The sequence below is a fragment of the Apteryx mantelli genome, chromosome 2 (assembly GCF_036417845.1).
Source record: "Apteryx mantelli isolate bAptMan1 chromosome 2, bAptMan1.hap1, whole genome shotgun sequence".
NCBI classification, from domain to species: domain Eukaryota; kingdom Metazoa; phylum Chordata; class Aves; order Apterygiformes; family Apterygidae; genus Apteryx; species Apteryx mantelli.
The window spans coordinates 147,830,716-147,851,470 of record NC_089979.1 but is presented as its reverse complement, the minus strand read 5'-3'; the positions used below and the strand labels follow the sequence as shown (position 1 = coordinate 147,851,470).

Genomic DNA, 20,755 nt, shown 5'->3' with positions numbered 1-20,755 from the left:
GACTCTTTAGGTCACCAGATAAGATCCCAAGAATCCCGAGGAGAACACCTTTCTTGGAAATGCAGGCTGCTTGGGGCTGAGGATAAATATGAACACAGACAAACTTATGCTATGTAAAACAGAAACAAGAGAGAACAGTGAAGCAAGACCGGATTTAGTAAGGCAGCTGAGTAAGGAAAACACAGCTTACTTGGTAAAACCTGTATAGAATGACCATCCATTTCTTTTGTCCAGTATCTCATATGCCTTTGTCAGTATCTTTAGACAAGATATACAACAGTAATACCACATTAAAAAAAAAAAAAAAGGCCCCAGAGACAGGATGGAGAGGTAGTAAGAGCCCATCAAGAAATTGAGATAGGTTGCATTAAGTGTGTACCTCATCTTACTTTCTGTACTCGCCACTGGAGGTCAGGCTTGGGAAATAAGCTAACATAAATATACACATGAACAGTGAAAAATCTAGCATACATTCAGGAACCTCTCAGGAACCTCTCAGACAGACTGAGCATTATTGCACTTAATGAAGCAAATTATAAAGAAGTCACATTCTGCCAAAAGGACAACTTTTTTGCCCATGAAATTTGACACCTTCTTCAACTATAGTATTCTGAAAACAAAGCATCTTTAGACAGCCCAAATCTGACATAAACTGCAGACAAGCAACATTCATGTAGTCCTGCAAAAGTTCTGGGCTACTAAAACTCTAATATTCATTGGCTTGTATTTACAAAGTTTTCTCCTAACATACGTTTAGCTTTCCACTAACTTAAGAAACTAATGTCAACAAGCATTTAAGGTTTTTAGGTCTGTTTTCTAAACATGAAAAGGTTTTTGGAACTGCTAGGAAAAACAGGAAACAACTCATACCATGTTACATTAGGAAGCTGAAAACTAACACAGCAGGACAAAGATCTCTGAAAGTCCGTCCTCATGAAATAGTGTTAGGATTGAACAGGAAAACAGGAATTCAACTGGCTGCATTTTTTCCCCTCTGTTTTCACATTTTACAGAAGCTACTGATCTGCTTCTAATTATACATACATATACCTACAATTCATATTTTCCTCAAGAAGTCTTAAAAAAAAAAAAAGCACTAACCAAATTTCAGTATCTTTACTGAATAAGGAGAATAAAACTGAACACTTTAATTTTTCATCAGAAAGTATTTTTCCACACCAAAAAATGCATCTAGGTGTCTGTTACAAAATTTACAGAGAAAGGACACAAGTTTGGATGTGGAATTTTATTCTGAAAACTGGAAAAAAATATCCAAATTGCATGCTTCACAGTGGGCACTTCAGTTTACAAAAAGCAGATCAACTGTTCAAAAAGCCAATATATGAAAATATAATACAGAAAACCTGTGTATTTGCAAGCTACACTGTTTGTGAACTGTAGGGTAAGGAAGGGAAACAAAACTGTTTCTCTCAGCAAGGAATGACCCACTTCAACTTACTAAATAGTGCAAAAGGAAGATCAACTTTTTCTGGTCATGAAAAAAAAAAATCCTTAATAAGTGGTGCTCACTATCTTTGAAGCAGATAAAAATTAGCTGGAGAAAAAAAAAAAAAAATCAAACAATGGTACACTCCCTGTTAAACTAGCCAGTTTATTTTTTCTAGTACTTATTTATGCAATAAGGCTTTCTTCAGTCTTAAAATAATTAGCATGATGGATACAGAGAGGGAAACATTAAAATTATTAGTGGATATAGTTAATAAGAACAGCGGCCTTACAGATGAACACATCAGAGGTAGGGGAGGGAAAGTCTTATGTTAAAACTTAATTAATTTCAAATAAACTAAACAAATTCAATAAGCAAAAGAGCATAAAAGTCTGCAAGGGCTATTTTTGAAAAGCTGATCCTTTTAACCCCATCAAAGTATGAACAAAACTGCTCAAAGGAGCATGCTCATAGCAGCTGCTAAATAAAGCAAAACCGCTTCTCTCATAATAAGTCATATTATTTTAACATAAGGGGTCTGATTTTACAAGATAGGCTATAACATATGTATCTTAGTGTGCTGCATTACAGTATACTATTTTGAGTAAAATCGATTATTTAGGAGAAAAACTGTGACATTTTTCTCTAGATTGTTTTTTTAAGTTTCCTTATATTAGTATTTTCCACTGAGAAGCTGATTAAAAGCATAGACAGTACATTAAATGCAAAATATTTCAAAGTGCAAAACTACCCGTAATATATTAACTACATATAGATTAACAAAAAACATTCACGCAGTTGGTTGCAAAGACAGACGTTGTTTTCTAAAGCATCCCATTCTAAAGCTATTTTAATTGAACAACTTTTTAGTTTACTAGGTTCTGAAGGTCATTAAGAATAAACCAGAAAACCCCACACCAAGCCTTTACTGAGAAACAAAAAACCCATAACAAAGCTAGCAGCAGTGCTGTGAATAAATGGATATCACAAAAGGAAAACTGTTGCAGAAAATTAAGTAGCAAGCTGATCAAAGTCATAGCTATTGTTAGGAATGCTTATTTCTGTAAAGGTACTCAAAGGTCTTGAAGAAGTGTTAAGGAATTAAAAGAGAGGTTTCTTTGTTCTGATGTTCTAAGGTCCACAACACAACCATTTCCTTCTGATTGATGTAGATTTGTTGTACCAGGGGAGACTGCATTTAGCAATCAAACTATTGGTTTACAAGGGTTTTACCTGAAAAGCACTAAATACAAAATCATACTTTCCTATATGTTTTTGCAGTGCAAGGACAATGTATCTAAACAGTACTTTTTATATATATTCATCCTGAAAATTAAATTTAAATTACAAACCAAAATTATCACCAAGAGTCCTCATTCAAGGTATCGTTTTATTTTTTCAATTTGTAATTTACTCCCTAAAAAAACCACAAATCTTCTTTTCACACATTAGTACAACTGTTGAATATCAGAGCAAGCAAGAAGCTTTAATACCAAATTTTTAATTTGTCTTGCATTCCTTTTTTATTTTTAAAGTGCTGGTTTTCACTGGTTTAACATATTTTCCAGCATGTTGACTTGACACTCAACCTTTCTGCTGATTGTGACTTTTTCTAACCAGCATTTTTATATAAATTTGTTCAATCAGATTTCATATGTATTCAAAGTCTTTTTTAAAAAAGAGATTTATGATAACTTATGTATTGATTTTTAAATTTTATTAAGCTTTGTTCCAGTAAAAATGGAATTCAATTGAAAATATGCAAAACCAAATTTTAATAAATAAAACTCAAATGTGCCTGATTTATCAAAACAAAATCTATCAAAAAATATTTTGTCATTTAAGTGGACTTGGATAAAGAAGAATCATCTCCAGACAGTGAATTAGCAAAACGTTTCTAGTGACCACATTCTGAGTGCCGTTTAGACACACTAAAGTGCAGAACGGTGCTTTCGGAAAGCCTGCCAAGCATTTATGTAGGTTAGACATACGATCGCTAGCAGGATTTCACTAACAGCTGGATGCCCAATATTGCTTTAGTTTTATTTTTCTGTTGTTCTTTGGTTTTAGATTTTAGTGCCTAACCCTCTCAGTAACTTCATCTGTAGTTTCAGATGCCCAAATCTCTTTACAGATCTAACTCCATCCCATTCAAATTGAATTAAGAGTTAAGTCCAATCTTTCCCCACTTCTTTTTTAATTGGAAGCTCTCTACTTTTTAAGATCCCAGTTACTCAACTTCAGGTGAGCAAATCTAAATAGAACAACAGCAAATTTCTCTGCTTCTGCAAATAAGATTAAAAACAAAACTAAGGCAAAATATTTTCTGTGCTACAGAATCTGAAAATACTTACATTTGAAATCATGTAAATAAGTGCCAAGAATTTCAGTCTAAAGTCTACAGATACATACAGTACCATGATATTGTTCTATTTATAACTCTGGCTTCCCTTTTGATTTTGCATTCCTTTAAAAAATAACACTCTCACTGAAAGTTGAGGAAGGCTTGTATATGTACAGTATTAAAAATTTTAACAATTACAGCACGTCTACACATAACACTGGCTGCCACGATTCCAAATTTTGTTACCAGAGGTTTATTTTTTAAAAAGTTATTAAAGGTCTAAACGAATAACACAACATCTAATAATAAGATTTTTATCCACTGTACAAAGATGCATTTTCAGATAAAAGTCCATTAGAACCCAGAACTACTTACCAGGCAAAATGGGAATGAAATAAATTTCTTAAGGCAGAAATCCAATTATACACGACTTTAAAAGGCCCCTCAACATTAACTATAAGTAGCTAACTCATTCAGAACCTAAAATCTTGCACTCATAACTTAATTTCTGTGCTGGCTAGAAGTCTACTGACTTTCCAGGTAGACCAACTGGAGAAACGGTCATCTTCAGAGATCAAAGCTATGCTAAAGGTCAACTTAGTCACTACTTTTTCATTATTAGACAATCTGCCCTCATTTTTGTTAGTAAGTTATATAAACTTAGGGATGAGCAGGTATGAAACACTGAAAACGGCAGAACAGATCTTAAAAAGCTATCATTCAAAAAGTCAGAATACATAATCAGAGGAATTTCAATGCTTAAAAACAGATTCACATATGTTCATCCAGTTGAAGATTAGTGTATTAAAAAAAGCTAAGAAAATACTTTGTGTTTCAGTTCAGCTGCACTTGATTCAAGTACAGCTTGGAGGTTGGCTGTTATAAATTAAACGTGGTCACTGTCTCAGCAGCCAGAAGTACAGAAAAATGTACATGTTCACAGGATAAATAGAAGTCTCCTTTCCCAAGAAGCTATCTTACTCCAATTCGGGAGGTCATCCACTCCAAGCCTTGGCATAATCTGAAAGATAAGAGATGTTTTGTTGATACTAGTTCCATTCCAACATCTTAAGTGTCTGCTACTTGTTTTATGTTTAAACCAATCTATTAAAAATAAATAGAAGCAGCTGGAATTCAGAGTGAAACATGAATAGAGTAAGTGTTTTAAACTAAATCTACTTGGGCTTTAACCACAAGAAGCTGGTCAAGCATGCTGTTTTACTGAAGCTTGGCATTCTTTCAATTTTTTCTTCTAAAGTTAAAACATGCAACTCCACTCACTTACTCAGAAGTACATGAAATAAATAATTTTTCTTTTAATACAGGTTTCCCATGATAGACTGCTTACTTAAAAGCTAGACATTTTCACACTAAAAGACAAATTTACTCAGACTGAATTAGTTAAAGGAAAGGCACTGTATCAAGCATTCCACAATCCCATTACAAAACTAAAAAGATGCTATATTAAATGCCAAGATTGCATGGGATCTGATCTGCTTACTCACCCAATCTGCATCTACATCTAAAGCTCTTATGTGTCAGAAAGCAGACTTTCCTTCTATTTTCTAGGTATCCAATTTCCTAGTTTATGCTATCATTAAGCTTTACTTTTGTAAAGTAAATCACGACCTAGGTATTCATAAAGGCTAACTCAGCCTCCCAGGGCTAATCTCCCCAGACTCCTGTCAGATCTTCCCAGAATTAGATCCCTGATCTGAACCACCCTCTGGAATTTTTTTGATGAGTTTGTCTCACCCATGTCACAGTTTTAAGTTCTCTAATTTTTCATCTTGTTTTTTATTTTAATTTAAGAAAGACAAAGCCTAGGATGACCAAAGTCAATCTTTAGGAATCTCTCCCCTTTTCCAAATGCCAACTTGTTTGAAGATTTAAGTAAGTACATAAACTAAACATTCAAAGTGCTTCTGGCCAAAGTGCAGTAGGAGGAAAGTGGAGTCAACTATTAAGAAGTCCAAAAGACCCAATCCAAAACCCAAGTCATTCTTACTAACACATCCCACTCTAAGGAAGCGTGTGCTACCATTCACTCCACAAGACATCTCCTCTGCATTAAAAAAAATACTAAGTGAGGAGGAAGTTCTCACTTGCCAAATACTCAGCAGGATTCATCATGTCTGATGCCACAAAACAACATTATTGCAAAAGTTGTACTGTGTGGCTAAGGAAAAAAAAATCTTCAAGTGTTACACATTAGAAGATTTTTTTTTATATAAACTGAAAGAATTTTTTTTTTTATGTAAACTGAAAGAATACTTCATACAAATTTGGAATTTGACCTATGAAAATAATCTACAAGTTTCAATAAAGAAAAGGAAAAATTCAAAATGTCCCTCTGACTCCAGAGATGATCTTCCGTAGATCCAGATTGGTGTTAATAAGCTTCTAAACCAGTGTTCTTATTTGTCATACATTACTGTACTTAAATAGTAAACATTTACCCTTCTCCTGTCAAAGCGCAACAGGACTGAATGTGCCATGGGTGATCCTTTATGGAGCTAAGTGTGAGGTATGTAGATATTTCAGCAGCTGTCATGCAACCTTTCATGTCCTGCTTGTTCGCAAAGATGAGAACTGCAGCCTTCCGTAAATCCTAGAAGTAATTTATAGTAGTTATTACAAAGAGCTAAAAGGATATTGTGTTAACTGTGGTCCTCAAAAGAACAGCATTCAAGCTCTTCTATGATTACATGATAGCATGTAGTTTTGACAGACTTGCCACATTAAAAAAAATTAAATACTCTGAGACTGAAAAAAGCAATTTATTTAGTGGTGTTCTGCACCGCAGAGAATCAAATTATAATGTTGTACATGACAGTCCCTTTGGTGTTGCCCATATATTCATATGTCAACTAATGAAAGTCTTGTTAAAATATATTTTCTAGAGCTCCACACCATCCAGCCAGTGGAATTACTACTAGATAAACATTCCAAAACCTAAATTGGATACCATCTAAATGGAAAAGTTTGCTAGATATCATTCCCTTGAAATTATTTTCAACTTCAGTAAACAAGTTCTTTAGTGATTAAAGCAGTAACAATTTAAGAAAGCTATATAAATACTTGCAAGTTTTATACTACTAATAAGTAGTTTTGTTTCTGTATGAAAATTAGGATTCCATAAAGCAGCTAGACAAGAACAGGGATATATGGCTTTAGGACTACAGAAGTAAAGACAAATGCAATAGTCAGGAAGCTGGCAGGTCTAATTAAAAGTGCTCAATAGAGATTTAAACCTGTATTAAGTTTTGAGACAATTTCTCTATCAAGAGAAAAACAACAAACCCTTATGGTCCAAAGTCGAAAATTCACTCTCACAAGCAGACCTTATTACAGTCTAGTCTCATTTCAAGTTGGCCTACTGATTGTTTTCAGGACATGATTGATCACCATCTTGTAAGTGTTTGCAACACTAGAAGCTTATATAATCACATTGGAAAAATGCACCACAAAGTCATCTTTCCACCTTTTTGATAAAGTATTTGCTCCTTACTATCAGACCCAAATTAGATTAGTACTGAACTGTAAAGAAACTCTCATTCATTTGAAACAGACTGCAAAGCACTCAGAGAAATGAAATCAACAGAATTATTTGCACTGTACTAAACCCCTTTCCATCAAGAAAGAATAAAGATGTTTAGACTTAACACAATCCAAATTCAGCTGGAGAGCAACCACAGAAGATTTTAATTTACTTTAACTAATCCACTTTAGATGTTAGTTTAGGATGTTAGGAGGAGCTGACCCAATGTAGAACAATCCTTAATACAACACATAATAATAAAATTAGAAATAAAATAATTCAGAAGGAAACTAAACTGAAACTAATTTAACTATAGTATTATATGTGCTCCTTAATATTAAGGAACAGGATTAAAACAATTAAGAAGGAAAATTGAATTGCCTGCTTTTTAAAAATTTTAAATTTCTTCAAATTTTAACCATTCAACTGAAAAAAAAAGAGACAGTGGAGAACAACAGTACTGGTCACATTAACATGAAGTAATTCAAATTTAAAATATTTTACAAGTTCAACATCTATAAAGGAAACAGTGATCTGATTACAATCCAGTGAGCCCTAATAAAAAGGTGTAAAGGGATGTGTATTCTTTATCATAGTTTGCCTACTTATTTATAGTTTACACAGTTTTAAAATGTGCCCAACATGCATGCATTTTCAGGCTCAATTTTTTTGTGATGGTATAATTTTTGTTAACATAGGAACCACGTAGTGTTATTCGACTGTTCACAACAAAAGAAATCTATTATCCCAATTCTCTACTATACCTCATGAGCCAGCATTCTGTAAAGTTCTTCTTTTGTAATAGAAAGTCGCTCTCTGTCAATGCTGTCAACAACAAGAATGATGAACTAGGGAAAAAATAGTACAGAATGTAAATAAAGTTAAAATTACGAAATAGATACAAAGTAAAAAACTACAGAAAGCACATTTTCAAGAGACCACTACTGCAAGTCTTCCTATATAAGGCAGGCATGGACTTTCAAAACATGTTAGAAAACAGAACAAGAGGTTTACTGTTACAGTCTTGTTTGTTAGAGTTCTGGGAATCATACACAAAGATTATAGTTAAAAGAAAAAAAGATTGCATATGTACATTTCAGAACTGCAACTAAGATATTCTTTTTATGTACTATGGTTAATTATACCAATCTCTCAGTTGGATTTTCAGCCCCTTAATCATAAGCAAAATAGTCATGTAGGTACCAAAGCACTTACAGATCGAGGATCACACTTAGAATGTGGATGATAGTAATGGTTGTTTTCACTGATAACTGAGTATAGCAAGTTTCTGTCTCCTACTACTTGTATACTCAGAAAAATACTAAACTGAAATTCAAGTTTTCTATTGTGAAAAAAGCATTTTTAGAAATTCACAGTCAACTTTTTCACAAGGCTTAAGAAAAATTATTTCCAATAGCACATCAGACCTTTGAAAGTTATGTACCTGTAGGATTTAGCACTATATTGTTGCACAATGCCTTAACCTTTGTAACGCAAAGGGCCTCTGCAGCTGGCCTTTCACTTACAACTTTGCACTTCTTAACCTAGGCACTCTGAAGCTGCTATGGCAGTGACTTTGCCCTGATTGCTCTTCCTACCACACTGTTCTCATGGCCTTGCACTTGTGTATACTGAGACACTGCTATGTCTGTTACACCACATTTCCAGAGGGAAGCAATAGCCACTGGTGTGAAAATGACTCTCTTTTACCCCACTTTTCCTACCCCTCATTTCACAGCTTTTACTGTAAAACCTTGTACTAGAGAGAGAAAAGAAAAAAGGGGGAAAAAAAAAAGACATGCTGTTACAGAGCAGGCAATACTCACTTAAATAGCTGGTAAGCATTACCCAATAATATGCACACACAAACCGTAACTACTGATCAGCGTTCAACACCTGCCCGTGACCAAAGGGTGCTCCAGTCAGTATTAACATCATCATAAGCAAGAACAACCAGTAGGGAGATCAAGCGGGTCCTGATGACAATTATACAACTACTACAGAAAAAGAGTTACAGAGAACACATGCTGCACTGGAGAGAACTCCCTGGAGATGACATTTATCTGAGACACACCATTACTTCTCTTTCCCAGCTCACCAGTGGGAACAATTTTCCTGTCCCTTTTTTCTTATTTTCTCTCCTTTTGTTTTTTCCCTGAGGATAACCATTAGAGACAATAGAGACATCAGATACAGTTCTCAACCCTTTCCTCTCCCCCCACAAAATTTGGGCATGTAAGCCTGTCTCAACATCCTTCTGTTCTGACTTTTAAACCAGAACTGCAGAATTACCCATGTTAAGTTGAAACTACTTAAGATAGGCATGCACTTAAAAGCTTATTTGTGGGATTTTACATCATTTCAAAGATTTTATTTAGATTGCTTCCATTTACAGATAAGGAAAAAGATAAGAGACAAAAGCTGCACGCAAGTCAGTAACAAAAAAGAAGGATTACAAGTCACTTATAATTCTCCAACATATGCTCCAAATCACTTTGCCTTATAAAATTAAGGAGATGTATAGTCCATTGAAAGAGACCAGAAAGTAAGAAAAACTAAGTCAATTTAATGCTGCTGTGACTTTGAGATGTCTGGCAGATGAGGAGGAACAGTAAAGGAATTATGAATAAGAGGGATGCTAGGATTAGCATACCAAACAGACCCCTTTTCTTCCTCAACTCTTTTCAACAGACAAAGCTTCTAAGTAAAGATAAGTTCTTCCTTTCAACTGCTAGAGAGCACTGGATTTCAAACACTTATTAGCTAGAATAATGTGATGAAAAGCATTTCCAAACAGTATCAAAAAAGAACCAAGACATGTATCTCCTCAAATTCCAGAACCCAGGAAGATTCAATGTGCAAAGGTCAAGAAGTTATTGTCCCAGATATTGCTGGCAGAAGTCTCTTCACCCTCTCTCATTTGTCATAGCCATGTTTTTTGAGATAGAATTAAAAATAATTAAAAAAAATACTAGGGGTGAGGCTCATCACCAGGCTTTCAGTAGTTAAAAAGTTTCTGAACACTTGGGGTGGATCACTCTAACCTCTCCTCTTCCAAAGGGTGGCATAAGGCAGAAAACCCCATTGTACAAGAGGATGGAATACTTATATAACAAATAACATTTACAATTAAAGCCATCTTTACTTTCAATATAAATGATTAAAAAAAAGTTTAAAGTTTTTTATGTCAATGTACAAGCCTCAAAGTGAGCCTACAGAGATTTTAAGTGCATTTTGGGTTCATAGCCTTTTGGACATCAAAAATCTTGATGGGGGGGGAGGAAATCAAAAGGACAACAGCTGGTGAGTTCTACTCCAACCTTTCTAGCAACGGCAGCTTTACCAGCGTGTCCTGACTACTGCCCAGCTAGCCTTCCCATTACCCTTTGGATAAAAGCCACAGGCTGCTGAGCTTTTTAGATACTGCTGCCTGGAGAAAATTTTGTTCTTCATCATTAATTATAGCCCTAAAAAACACTTCAGATTAGATGTATAGAAGTTAGTTTAACCACTGTAAATCCTGAGTACATTGAAAAAATTGCTTTTTAACTTACTTGAGAAAAACATGCAAAAGATCAGTTTCATTTAAAATTTTATTTTGATATCATTCAATGGTCTAGAGAAAAAAGCCCAACTTCACAGTTCATTCCACAGGTCACACAACAACACTAATTTATAGTGGGCAGGAAAAAATATGTTAAATATTACCAGATAATTGGCTGCATGCCAGAGACACCTTATACTTTTTGAGTTTGTTCTCCCTCAAAAATATTTAAAGATAACATAGCTGCAATCTTCATAAAGGTCTACCAATATTCCCAATAAATAGATACATACAAATGAACTTACTGAATTTGCAAATTGGAAGTAGCTTCACATACCTCTGTGTTTGAATAATAGGTATTCCACGAGGACCGTAATGACTCTTGTCCTCCAATATCCCACATGAGGAAATGAGTATTTTTCACTACTATTTCCTCTACATTGCTTCCTATGGTTGGAGAAGTATGAACCACTTCATTCATCAAGCTAAAGAAAACAATATCACACCGTAAAAACCAACCAACAAAATCGACAAGGCTTGTCACAGATCAGTTAGCATAAATTTGTTACAGGGGAAAAAATACATATTTTAGCTCTCTTGAAAGGATATCAAACTTTCCATTTTTCAAGAAGCTATATATTCATACTTTTACAGAAATAAATCAAGTATTTTAGAACAGTTCTAAACTGTAGTTGACACAGTTCTACAGTACTTGCTTTTGTAGCAAAGAAACTGTAGATGTGCTTAAAGTCATCAGAAAGGAAAAACAAGCACAGAAAAGGCTTATAACAAATGGATAAGCATCTCTAACAGACTTTTCTTGCTAATAAAGTAAAGATTATTCTTAAAATGTGCTCATTTCAAAGCAGAAAATTGCTATTCTAATGATCTTCAGATAAGGAGGACACAACTGTGCAGAATCTAATTCTGAATATAATTTATCAGAGCACTCAACTTATTAAAATGCAATTTGATTTCATAACAAATTCTGAAGGACTGGTTGACTACTGGACTACTTAGCTGAAAATATCTCAGTTCAACTTTTCACCTTTGACAAGTGCTCAGAAAAAGTGGTTTTAGAAAATATCCTCTTCCTTCTTCATATCTAAATATATGCATACTCATTTAATTATGCCCTCCTCCTTTTCCACAATCACCATAGTAATTATCCTCCTGCCAATATTGTTGAATTTATCATAGACATTTCTACAATATAGGCAAGAGGTGGGGGTGGTTAAGTGTAATGTCAACAATATCAGGCATTGGAATCAGGAAACATTTGGAAACGTTCATGGATTCTGCAGAGTTACTAGAATTCCAATTCATTTAAAAAACACTTTCTTCCCTGCAGTTTTCAGTGACAGGATGATTTCTACATTTACCAATTAAGATAGGCTTTAATAGCAAAATAATTAGCAGTTCACTATTTGCTTGTACAATTATGTTATTCGCTCTATTACAGCTCAGTTTTAAAACACTGCAGGTCCTTTATTCAACATTTAAATACTAAACTGAAATGTTTAGAATGACTAATACCATCCATGTACATACTGTGCAGTAGGGCACTCCCAGAGTTTCTGTCATGTTTCAGAACTGAATTTTCAATGACTAAGTAGTGACAAATACTAAAGTGTAAAATAAAAAACAAAATAGTTTGTATACTTACAACTGGTAAAGAATGGTGGTCTTTCCAGCATTATCAAGTCCCACTATGATTACCTTGTGCTCTGCATATACATACACACAAAAAAAATGCAAGAATAAACTAGTAGAAACAGCAATAATTACAATTCTAGTTAATCACTTTTTTTTTTTAATATAAGAAAGCAACTACTTGATTGTCTTAGTTCAATAGCCTACACAGAATGTTTGCGACTTTTGGAAAAAATCCACAAAACTTCACCTTCTGCTGAGATTACAGTTTTAGGAAAAGTCAGTATTTGAAGTCTTCTTGATAAAGGAATGAATATTAATACGATTACTTTGTATAAAATTTTAGTTTTAGAAATAAAGTACATGGAAAAAATATAATTGATAGCAGTGCACCATCTTAAGTACATCACCAAATATCCAGAATATTATTAATATTTATAATACAGCAAAGAAAAGTATCAGTTAACCACCATAAGTTATTTAGAATTTTGAAAGAACTAGCTTTCCACAGAACAGATGAGTCTGTAGGTCTTCAGAGTCATGCAAAATAAATCCCAGGTCTGCAGAAAATATTAGTCTAACATGCAAGGCTCAATAATAGGTGCATCATTTAATGGACTACCACCATTTGCACAGCAAAAAGTAAGAAGAAACTGTATTTTGAATGGATCACAAATTCCAACACTACAATTTCTGAACTGAAAACTGCTGCTTATATACCAGTGATCTGCCAAATGCTGCATTAATGTTGTTTTTCCATGCACAGGAGAATTATGTGTTTCTCTGAACTTAACCCTTTTTTAATTTCAAACAAAGCAGCACAGCCAATTAGAATTACTTTTGATATATGTGTAAAGTTAGAAGATACCAATTCACTTGCCCACAAAAAAGCAAATCACTTGAGAGCAAAGAGAAGTTACAAATGGATACTAGAAGTAAAAATTGCCTGAAGCATGTAAACAGGCTCACTTTTGAAGTGGTCATATTTAAAATTCTATTCAGAATTTGCACTTATTCAGAAGCAAAACATGGTTTACAGCTTAAAGATTTCCTCTAAGATATCGCATTTAATTTACAAGACTTATAACAAATCACTAAAAGGTCAGAATATTTGTCATAAATACCAAGTTGCTCTGTTTTTGCCTGCAGGTGGGTCATCTAAGAAAGAAGTAAAGAAATTTGTTTAAAAAAATTCAGCTTAATCTATGCATTTGTGTGCAGAGGGGTTATTTATGTACTATAATTAGTACTTTTTATCCTGAAAGCGATTTTATCAAACAAACTTTTGCTTTGAACTTTTATTAGAAGCTTTGCTATGTGATACAGCCTTAATGAGTCTTGAAACATATTTCCCCACATCACTTCCCCTACCGTTGCATCCTGCCAAGGCATCAGAAGGAAACAGTTTTTCCTGGCCTTAATTCCAGTAATCCTTTTTGCCCCATAAGGAGCAGTACCACTAATTAATAACCTCTCTCAATACATAAGTGGCAAAAAATCCTTTTTGTATTCAAATCTAGTAAAGTGAATTATACCAATACATCTGTGAGAGAGAATACAAAACTTTAACTACACATAGAAGCAACTCATGAATTATGCCTTCATATATTTTCCTACAGCTAGTTTAAGAAATACACAGGTACTAAACCACTCCAATAAAACCATGCTATATATCTAGAGTTTCTGTCTCTCTCAAATTCAGTAAGTTTAAAGGGCTTTCAAAGTTTAAATACAAATATCCTTCTGTTGTTTTTAAAACAGCTGTACTGTCCTGGAAGAAGATGACTCGACATTTGTAAGCATGCTGATCGTATTATTTTTGAGGAGAAAAGAAAAGGAATTCCTGTGTTTCCCACTTTCACATCAGAAGCCAAACATCCAGCATCTTAAGAATGAACGTGAAGAGTGTCAGATGAAACAGTACCATACTCCTCACAGCGAGGAAGAAAAAGTATGTTTTTCCCCATTCAGATGATTGTTTCTGAAAGCCATTGAAATATGAACCGTTCACTGTTAATGGGGGGAGGGGGGAAAGGCACAGTTTAGCTGTGTTATTCCATAGTCAAATAGTCTTTTATATGGTAACTGAATATGTATAAACAAGTAACAGTCACACAAGCGTTAATTTTGAGGCAGATATGAAATTAATGAGTATCTCATTTGTATCTCATGCAAACAGCAGTTTCCACCTTCTATTAATGGTAGTACATCTTGCTGCTTTCAAAACTATGTAAGCACTATTTACATCGATACTCATCTATGGTAATGAAAAACTCTTCGCTTGCAAACATACACAAAAATCAAATTTCTATCTAGTTTGGTTACATTACATGATTTTGCTTGTATATATACTCTAAAGGAAGAACATATGAACATAAAAACTGCCACACTAAGACGGAAGAAAAGTTTAGCTAAATGAGTACTCATTTCCAAGAGCAATGGGTAGAAGATGCTTCATATAAGAGAAAGGACAATTATGGAGTAAACTGTAAGCAGTAATTTAAGCTCTTATTTGTGCTCTGTACTTACAGGCTAACCCAAGTTTCTCCCTTTCATTGGCTGGTATTCAAACTCAGTTTGGGTTGTATTCATGAGTGTCTTCCCAGTCCACTACGTACTTGGAAAAGGGAGAAGAAAATCCATAACAGAGTTGCCAGAGAAGAAGAGCAGAGTCTTTATAAAATCATGTTGAATGAAGGAAAAAGTGAGTAAAAAAAAAGGAGGCACACGCAGGTTTAAAAAAAAAAAAAAAGACAGTATTAGACTACTGTCTAAAAGAATCAAAAGAATTCGGTTATACCAACCGTTCCTGGACAGCTGTTAAAAAAATTAGTAAAAATGAAATAGTATTGTTACAAAGCCTCTGGCAGTCTAATATTACAAAGTAATGGGACAGCAAGGATGATCTTGCAGATGGTAGAAGGAAGAAATAATATGCTCTTTTCTTCACTTACTCTTATATGTTCCTCTGTGATAGAAGGACCCAATATTGCAAATACAATCCTCACAGTTTTTGCCTTTCCTCTTTCTAATTTGCAAGGATTTAAAGAATTAGCTAAATCTTTTAATGGCAAACAAAAATCTTTTCCTCCAACATATCTAAAAAAAACAAATGAATAAGGAGGGAAACAGTAAGAGTATTACTTCATGTATCTTTTGCTACCAAAGTCAAACTTTACTATTTGTGCTGCATATGTAAGAAAAGGTTTATTAAAGCATGTTTTGCCTTGCCTTGTTTTCAATCCTTTTGAATATCACTTCCATTTAAAAAAGAAATAATCAGTCAAGGAACTATTTTTTCTTATAATATCAAACAATATACTATGGGCATGCTAAAGTGTCTATGCAGTAGATCTTCAGTTTAGCAAAATAAGAAAATTCAGGAATAAAAAAAATTTATTTAGAATGTTACATATGATTATTAATCAATATGCAACTAAAATGCACAGTGTGATTAAAATTGATATCCACATGCAGCTTGACATCTTCAAAGAATTCCAATAGATTTGTGGTCCCATGGTCCCTCTTTGCAAGAGGCAGAGTCTCTACATGCCCACCAGCTCTTTTCTTTACTATATTTCTACTATTTACCTGCCACAGGCAACAGGCTTATCAATCTATTTTTCCCCTAGATCTCCTCTAGAACTCTGCTTTAAAAATTTCCTATTTCAGTCCTCATATCAGAGTGGCTCTACACAGAGGGTTACATGACATATGCAGTTCAGCTTTTTCATTCATGAATTCATTTATAATTGCCAGAGGGATACTACATGGTTGCAATGATACGGTACAGTTCATTTTGCTTGTTCCATCTCTTCAACCAACAGTTAACTTCAAACAGATCTCAGAGGATTCTCTACCTGAAGGAAGTGCTTCAGAAAGAAAACTCCATGAGTGCTTGGTTAATTGTGAAGAAACAAATTAATTTCCTTAAAATAATCCTTCCTCAACCTAAGTTACCTTACTGAAGTCACTTCACTTGCAAATAACCCCAGTTCTCGTAAGAATGTTAAATTTGGATCTTCAGAAGTCCCGTATTTTGCAAAAATCTGTATCTCTGTTTTTCAGCTCAAAGGATTTGAGATACAGCAATTGAAACAGTAATAGCAAAAATATTCATTTAACCAAAAGAAACAGTTTTGATACAAATGAAATATTAAAAGAGTTAAGGTCTGCACTTTATATACTTAACTCTGGCTAAAGGGAGATTTATCTTAATTATACTTGTGTACTATAGCTTTTCGTTGTTCCTATTGTATCCACTGTAACATGAAGATTTTTTAAAAATTCAACAACTAATGAAAACCTCTTACCATGTACTGTTTAGCCATTAAGGCAGAGAATCAGATTGCAAGAGAAGTAAACAAGAGGTGTAAACAAATAAAATCACATTCAGTGCTTTAGTAAGATGGAAGGTATGTTCATTATAGAGTTTTTCTGTTAGGCAGAAATTCACTCCGAATGAATCAATTTTCTGCACATCACACACTAACTACACTGAATCCTGAGGTACAAAAATGCATGGGGCTCATTTTAAGATGTATCTTAAGATGTGAGTTTCTGAAAAAACTACCTACATATTTTCTTCCTGGAGTACATTACACCATCAGGTGCCTTCTAGTCCTATGGCATTAACTCACCTGTTGGTATTTCTTTAAAGTATTTAGCTGTCTAGCCATTATTGATCAGCTATCTTCCACATTCTGCATTTTTACGCTCAGTTACTATCACCTTTATGTAAAGCAAAACTCACTACATAACACTCTAGTGAAATGTCCATGATTTACTCTTCTGTATCTTCCAGCACTTTGGCACACCTTCTTCCTCCATGCTCTACTTGATAGAAGCCAGATGGCACTTTCTAAATCTTTGCTTTGTTTAACCTTTCATTTTGCCAGTATCAAGTGCTTCAGGCTATCAGCACAACCTACACTAGCTATGATGAACTGATGACACACTCTACACACAGTTGGCCTAAGAAGCATATTTGCATCTTTGTAATATTCCCTCTAGATACGTGCTTACATGAGGATTTTGCCCAAGCTAGTATGCTCAGCAAAGAGTTTCACAGAACAGTCTAAAAATTCTCCAATAAATTGTCTAGATTTGACATATGATTAAAAGAGCAACAGAAAACAGCTCAATAATTACTACCCCTTTTTATTATCATTATTATGGGAAAAACAGCTGTGTAACTGGAGAATAATTTTCTACTACATAAGTCTGAAATTTACAGTTAACTTTCCTAGGGTAGAATTTCAATTTTGGCCACAAAAAAGAAACTTTCTTCTCTATGGGTGCCACAAGAGGAGGAGACAAAAACCAAAAACCAACCAAACACCCCTCCCACCCCAAACCAAGATTAAAACACACCGCAGAAGCCCCCCTAAGGGAACAGAAGTATGTTAAGTAAAATGTTAAGTATTTCATAGTGCTGCCTCACCAATGCTATAATGCTAATTGTCATTAATATGTTAATTGTATAAAGACTAACTTTCTGGAATTATTATACAAGAACAAAGACAATGTGGCTTTTTTTCCGCCTCTCTAATGAGGTGGAATCAATGTAATCTAATATTGTGATTTACTAAGAAAAGGAAACCAAAACAATGAAGTTGCAACTCTTCCTTCTTTTCCCAAGATTGTATGGTGGCACCCTTATGGTGGCAATATTTCTCAGCACTAAAAGCCACCAGAAGTTATTTTATAATTAGTTCTCTGCTTAGAGATGCCTTAGTGGAGTCCTTGAGGGAAGAAACGGTGAGGAAGGCTGCTGCATTTAATAAAAAATCCAGACAGTATCTCACAGTTCCTTGGGGGGTCTTTGATTCTCCCCCAATTTTTCCAGATCAGAAAAAATACGAGTCTTGTCTCCAAAAGTGAATTTCTTGGGTCACTAAGTGCATTTAGTTAACTAATACCTTTTACCAAAATAGAACTTTACTTTAAAGACACCAATCCAAGTTTGCTTTTTTCTAAATACAGAAAAAAAACGCGCGATTTTAAAAGCAGACCCCAGCTTAAAAACAGAATGAGGGTCTGCAGAAAACGGGCAAGATCCTGATCGCCCAAAGCTTCTGCTGCTACCATGGTGAGAAAAGAAGTCTGAGAGGTAGCAGCGTCTGCCACTACGCGAACCCAAGAGTCCACCGCAGGCCCGTAACTCTCGAAGAGCCGCCTGGGACAAACAAAGTGGAAGGGGGAGAGGAGGGGGCAACCTGAGCAAGAGAAACAAAGCGACTGCGAGCATGAGGCGCTGCAAAGCCAGCCCTCAAGACCCTGCACAAAGAAGGGCCCAACTTTCGCCGGGGCGCGCCCCCCCGGGGAGGCCCGGAGGCGGCGGGAGGAGGCGGCGCGGCCCCCCACCCGCCCGCGGCCCCTCGCCCTCAGGGGCTCCACAACCCGCCGCCGCGGGCCCCGCGCCCACCTTGGTTGCAGAAGAGACTCCACAGCTTCGCGAAGATGAGGCCCATGCCTGACCTCGGCTCGGCTAGGCTCGGCTCCCCGGGAGCGGCCGCCGAGCCCCCGGGACACGGCGGGGTCCGCGAGGCCGTGGCAGGCGCTGCGGCGGCTCCCTGGCGGCGGACGCAGCCCCCGGCAGCTCCGCGGCCGGCGGGCTGGCGGGCGTGCCGGCGGGCGGGCGGGCGGGCTCGCGCCCCGCCCCGCCCGCCGGCCAACGGCCGCGCCGCGCGAGGGGCCGCCCCAGCGCCTACGCGTCTCAGAGCCGCGGAGGTGCGTCATCGCGTACGCCCGCGACGCGTGCCTTTGCGTGGCAGCGCGTGGCGTCGCTGCCCGCGGGGCCGGCGTGGCGCGGGGCGTGTCTCCCCGGCGGCGGCCGCTGCCCTCTGCGGTCTCGCGGCTTCGGGCGACGGGGGCCCCGCGGGGAGGCCCGGTAAGGTGCTGGCGCCTCCGGCGCGAGCTGCGAGGCGGGGCTGGGCCTTTCCCAGCGTTGTTGAAGGAGGGGCTGAGGTCTGGCGCGTCCCGGAGGGACGGAAAGGGGCCCCCTGGGACGGACCTGCAGCCTCGTGGAGCCGGCCGGGATTGGAAGAGCTCGGAGAGCGTGCACGGACAGCTTCCCTTCCCTGTCGCTTCTAACGGTGTCGCTCTGCCTCTCAGCGCTGTGGCTGCTCTACAGCCTTCGGTGCTCAACAGTAAAAAGGCCCTTAGTTTCCAAGTCGTTCGCGTTTTTCCTATATAATAAAGCATTTAAGAAAAATGGACTCGTTTTTGTGTGCTGCACTCTTAAGTTCTTGTTACCGAAATTTTCATTTGTCTGGATATCAGTTTTCTCGCTTTCCAGCACTGTAAGAAAGTTCTGTAGAAGAGAACTAACCCCCTTTCTACCTTAGCAAAAGAAGCTGAGTGCATTTAAGCATAAAGGAGATCGAAATAGATCTGTTTTATCCACACAGCAGTATTTAAGCTTGCTCATCCAAAAAATCGCACTGTCAGCAGCTTTGATAAAAGAAGCTTCTTTAGCTACTGGAATTTTGTGCTGAACTCTTGCCAAAGCAATTACAGCATTGTAAACTCTTCTCCGCCCCATGCTGACGAGGTGTGCCGTGTGGTGACACACAGCGTGTGTGACACGCAGCCGGTGTGCACCTGCGGCGGGCAGCGGTGGCAGCTGTCCGCCTGACAGCCGACCTCGAAGCATTAGGGAGGAGGAAAGACGTTGCAAAGATCGCTCCCATAGCGCTGCAGGCAAAAGGGTGCAACTCCTGCGGCCACCTGTCAGTAGCGCTCGCCGTGGCCGGGAACCGGCCGCACTGGGTGGCCGCCCCTGTGGGCGGCGGAGGGTGGCGGGACCGTCCCGCGGTGCCCGCGCCTCCGGCACCGCCGGCCAAGGGCCGACCTCAGGGTCTCCGTCAGGCCCGTGAGCCGCCTCTGCTGCGGCCCTTCAGGCGCACTAGACGGCCCCCACAGCTCCCGCTCCGGCCCGGCGGACTCGTCCCCTCCGGCCCACAGAGGCGCCGCCGGCGCCGCCGGCGCCGCCCGCTCCCGCCCAGCCGCTCTCCGCGCTCCGCCGACGCCTTGGCGTGTCTGGTTCCCATGGTAACAGCCTCCCCGCCCCCGCCAATCCTCAGCGCCCGCGGGGGCGGGACTTCCTGCCGCTCCCCTCCCCTCCCTTCCTCTCCGCGGTGCTCCTGGCGCTCGCCGCCCTTCCCATGGCTCCCCGCGGCGCCGCGCTGCGCCGCCTTCCCTTCCTTCCTCCCGGCAGCCCTC

General features: G+C 37.7%; 1 protein-coding gene across 2 annotated transcripts; it reads right to left on the bottom strand.

Moving 5' to 3' along the window:
* Window positions 1-2,097: 2,097 nt before the first annotated feature.
* Window positions 2,098-19,157, bottom strand: ARL5B (ADP ribosylation factor like GTPase 5B). 2 transcript variants are annotated; one of them, XM_067291773.1, is made up of 8 exons: window positions 18,957-19,157; window positions 15,059-15,146; window positions 13,654-13,687; window positions 12,543-12,603; window positions 11,214-11,361; window positions 8,097-8,180; window positions 6,251-6,402; window positions 2,098-4,812 (listed from the first exon to the last, which is right to left on the bottom strand). In XM_067291773.1, the coding sequence occupies exons 3-8, from the start codon at window positions 13,685-13,687 to the stop codon at window positions 4,764-4,766; spliced, it is 528 nt and encodes a 175-aa protein (XP_067147874.1). In that variant the 5' UTR covers window positions 15,059-15,146; window positions 18,957-19,157; the 3' UTR covers window positions 2,098-4,763. The 2 variants fall into 2 exon arrangements, with proteins under 2 accessions (XP_067147874.1, XP_067147873.1); XM_067291772.1 differs by lacking the exons at window positions 13,654-13,687; window positions 15,059-15,146.
* Between the last annotated feature and the right edge of the window lie 1,598 nt (window positions 19,158-20,755).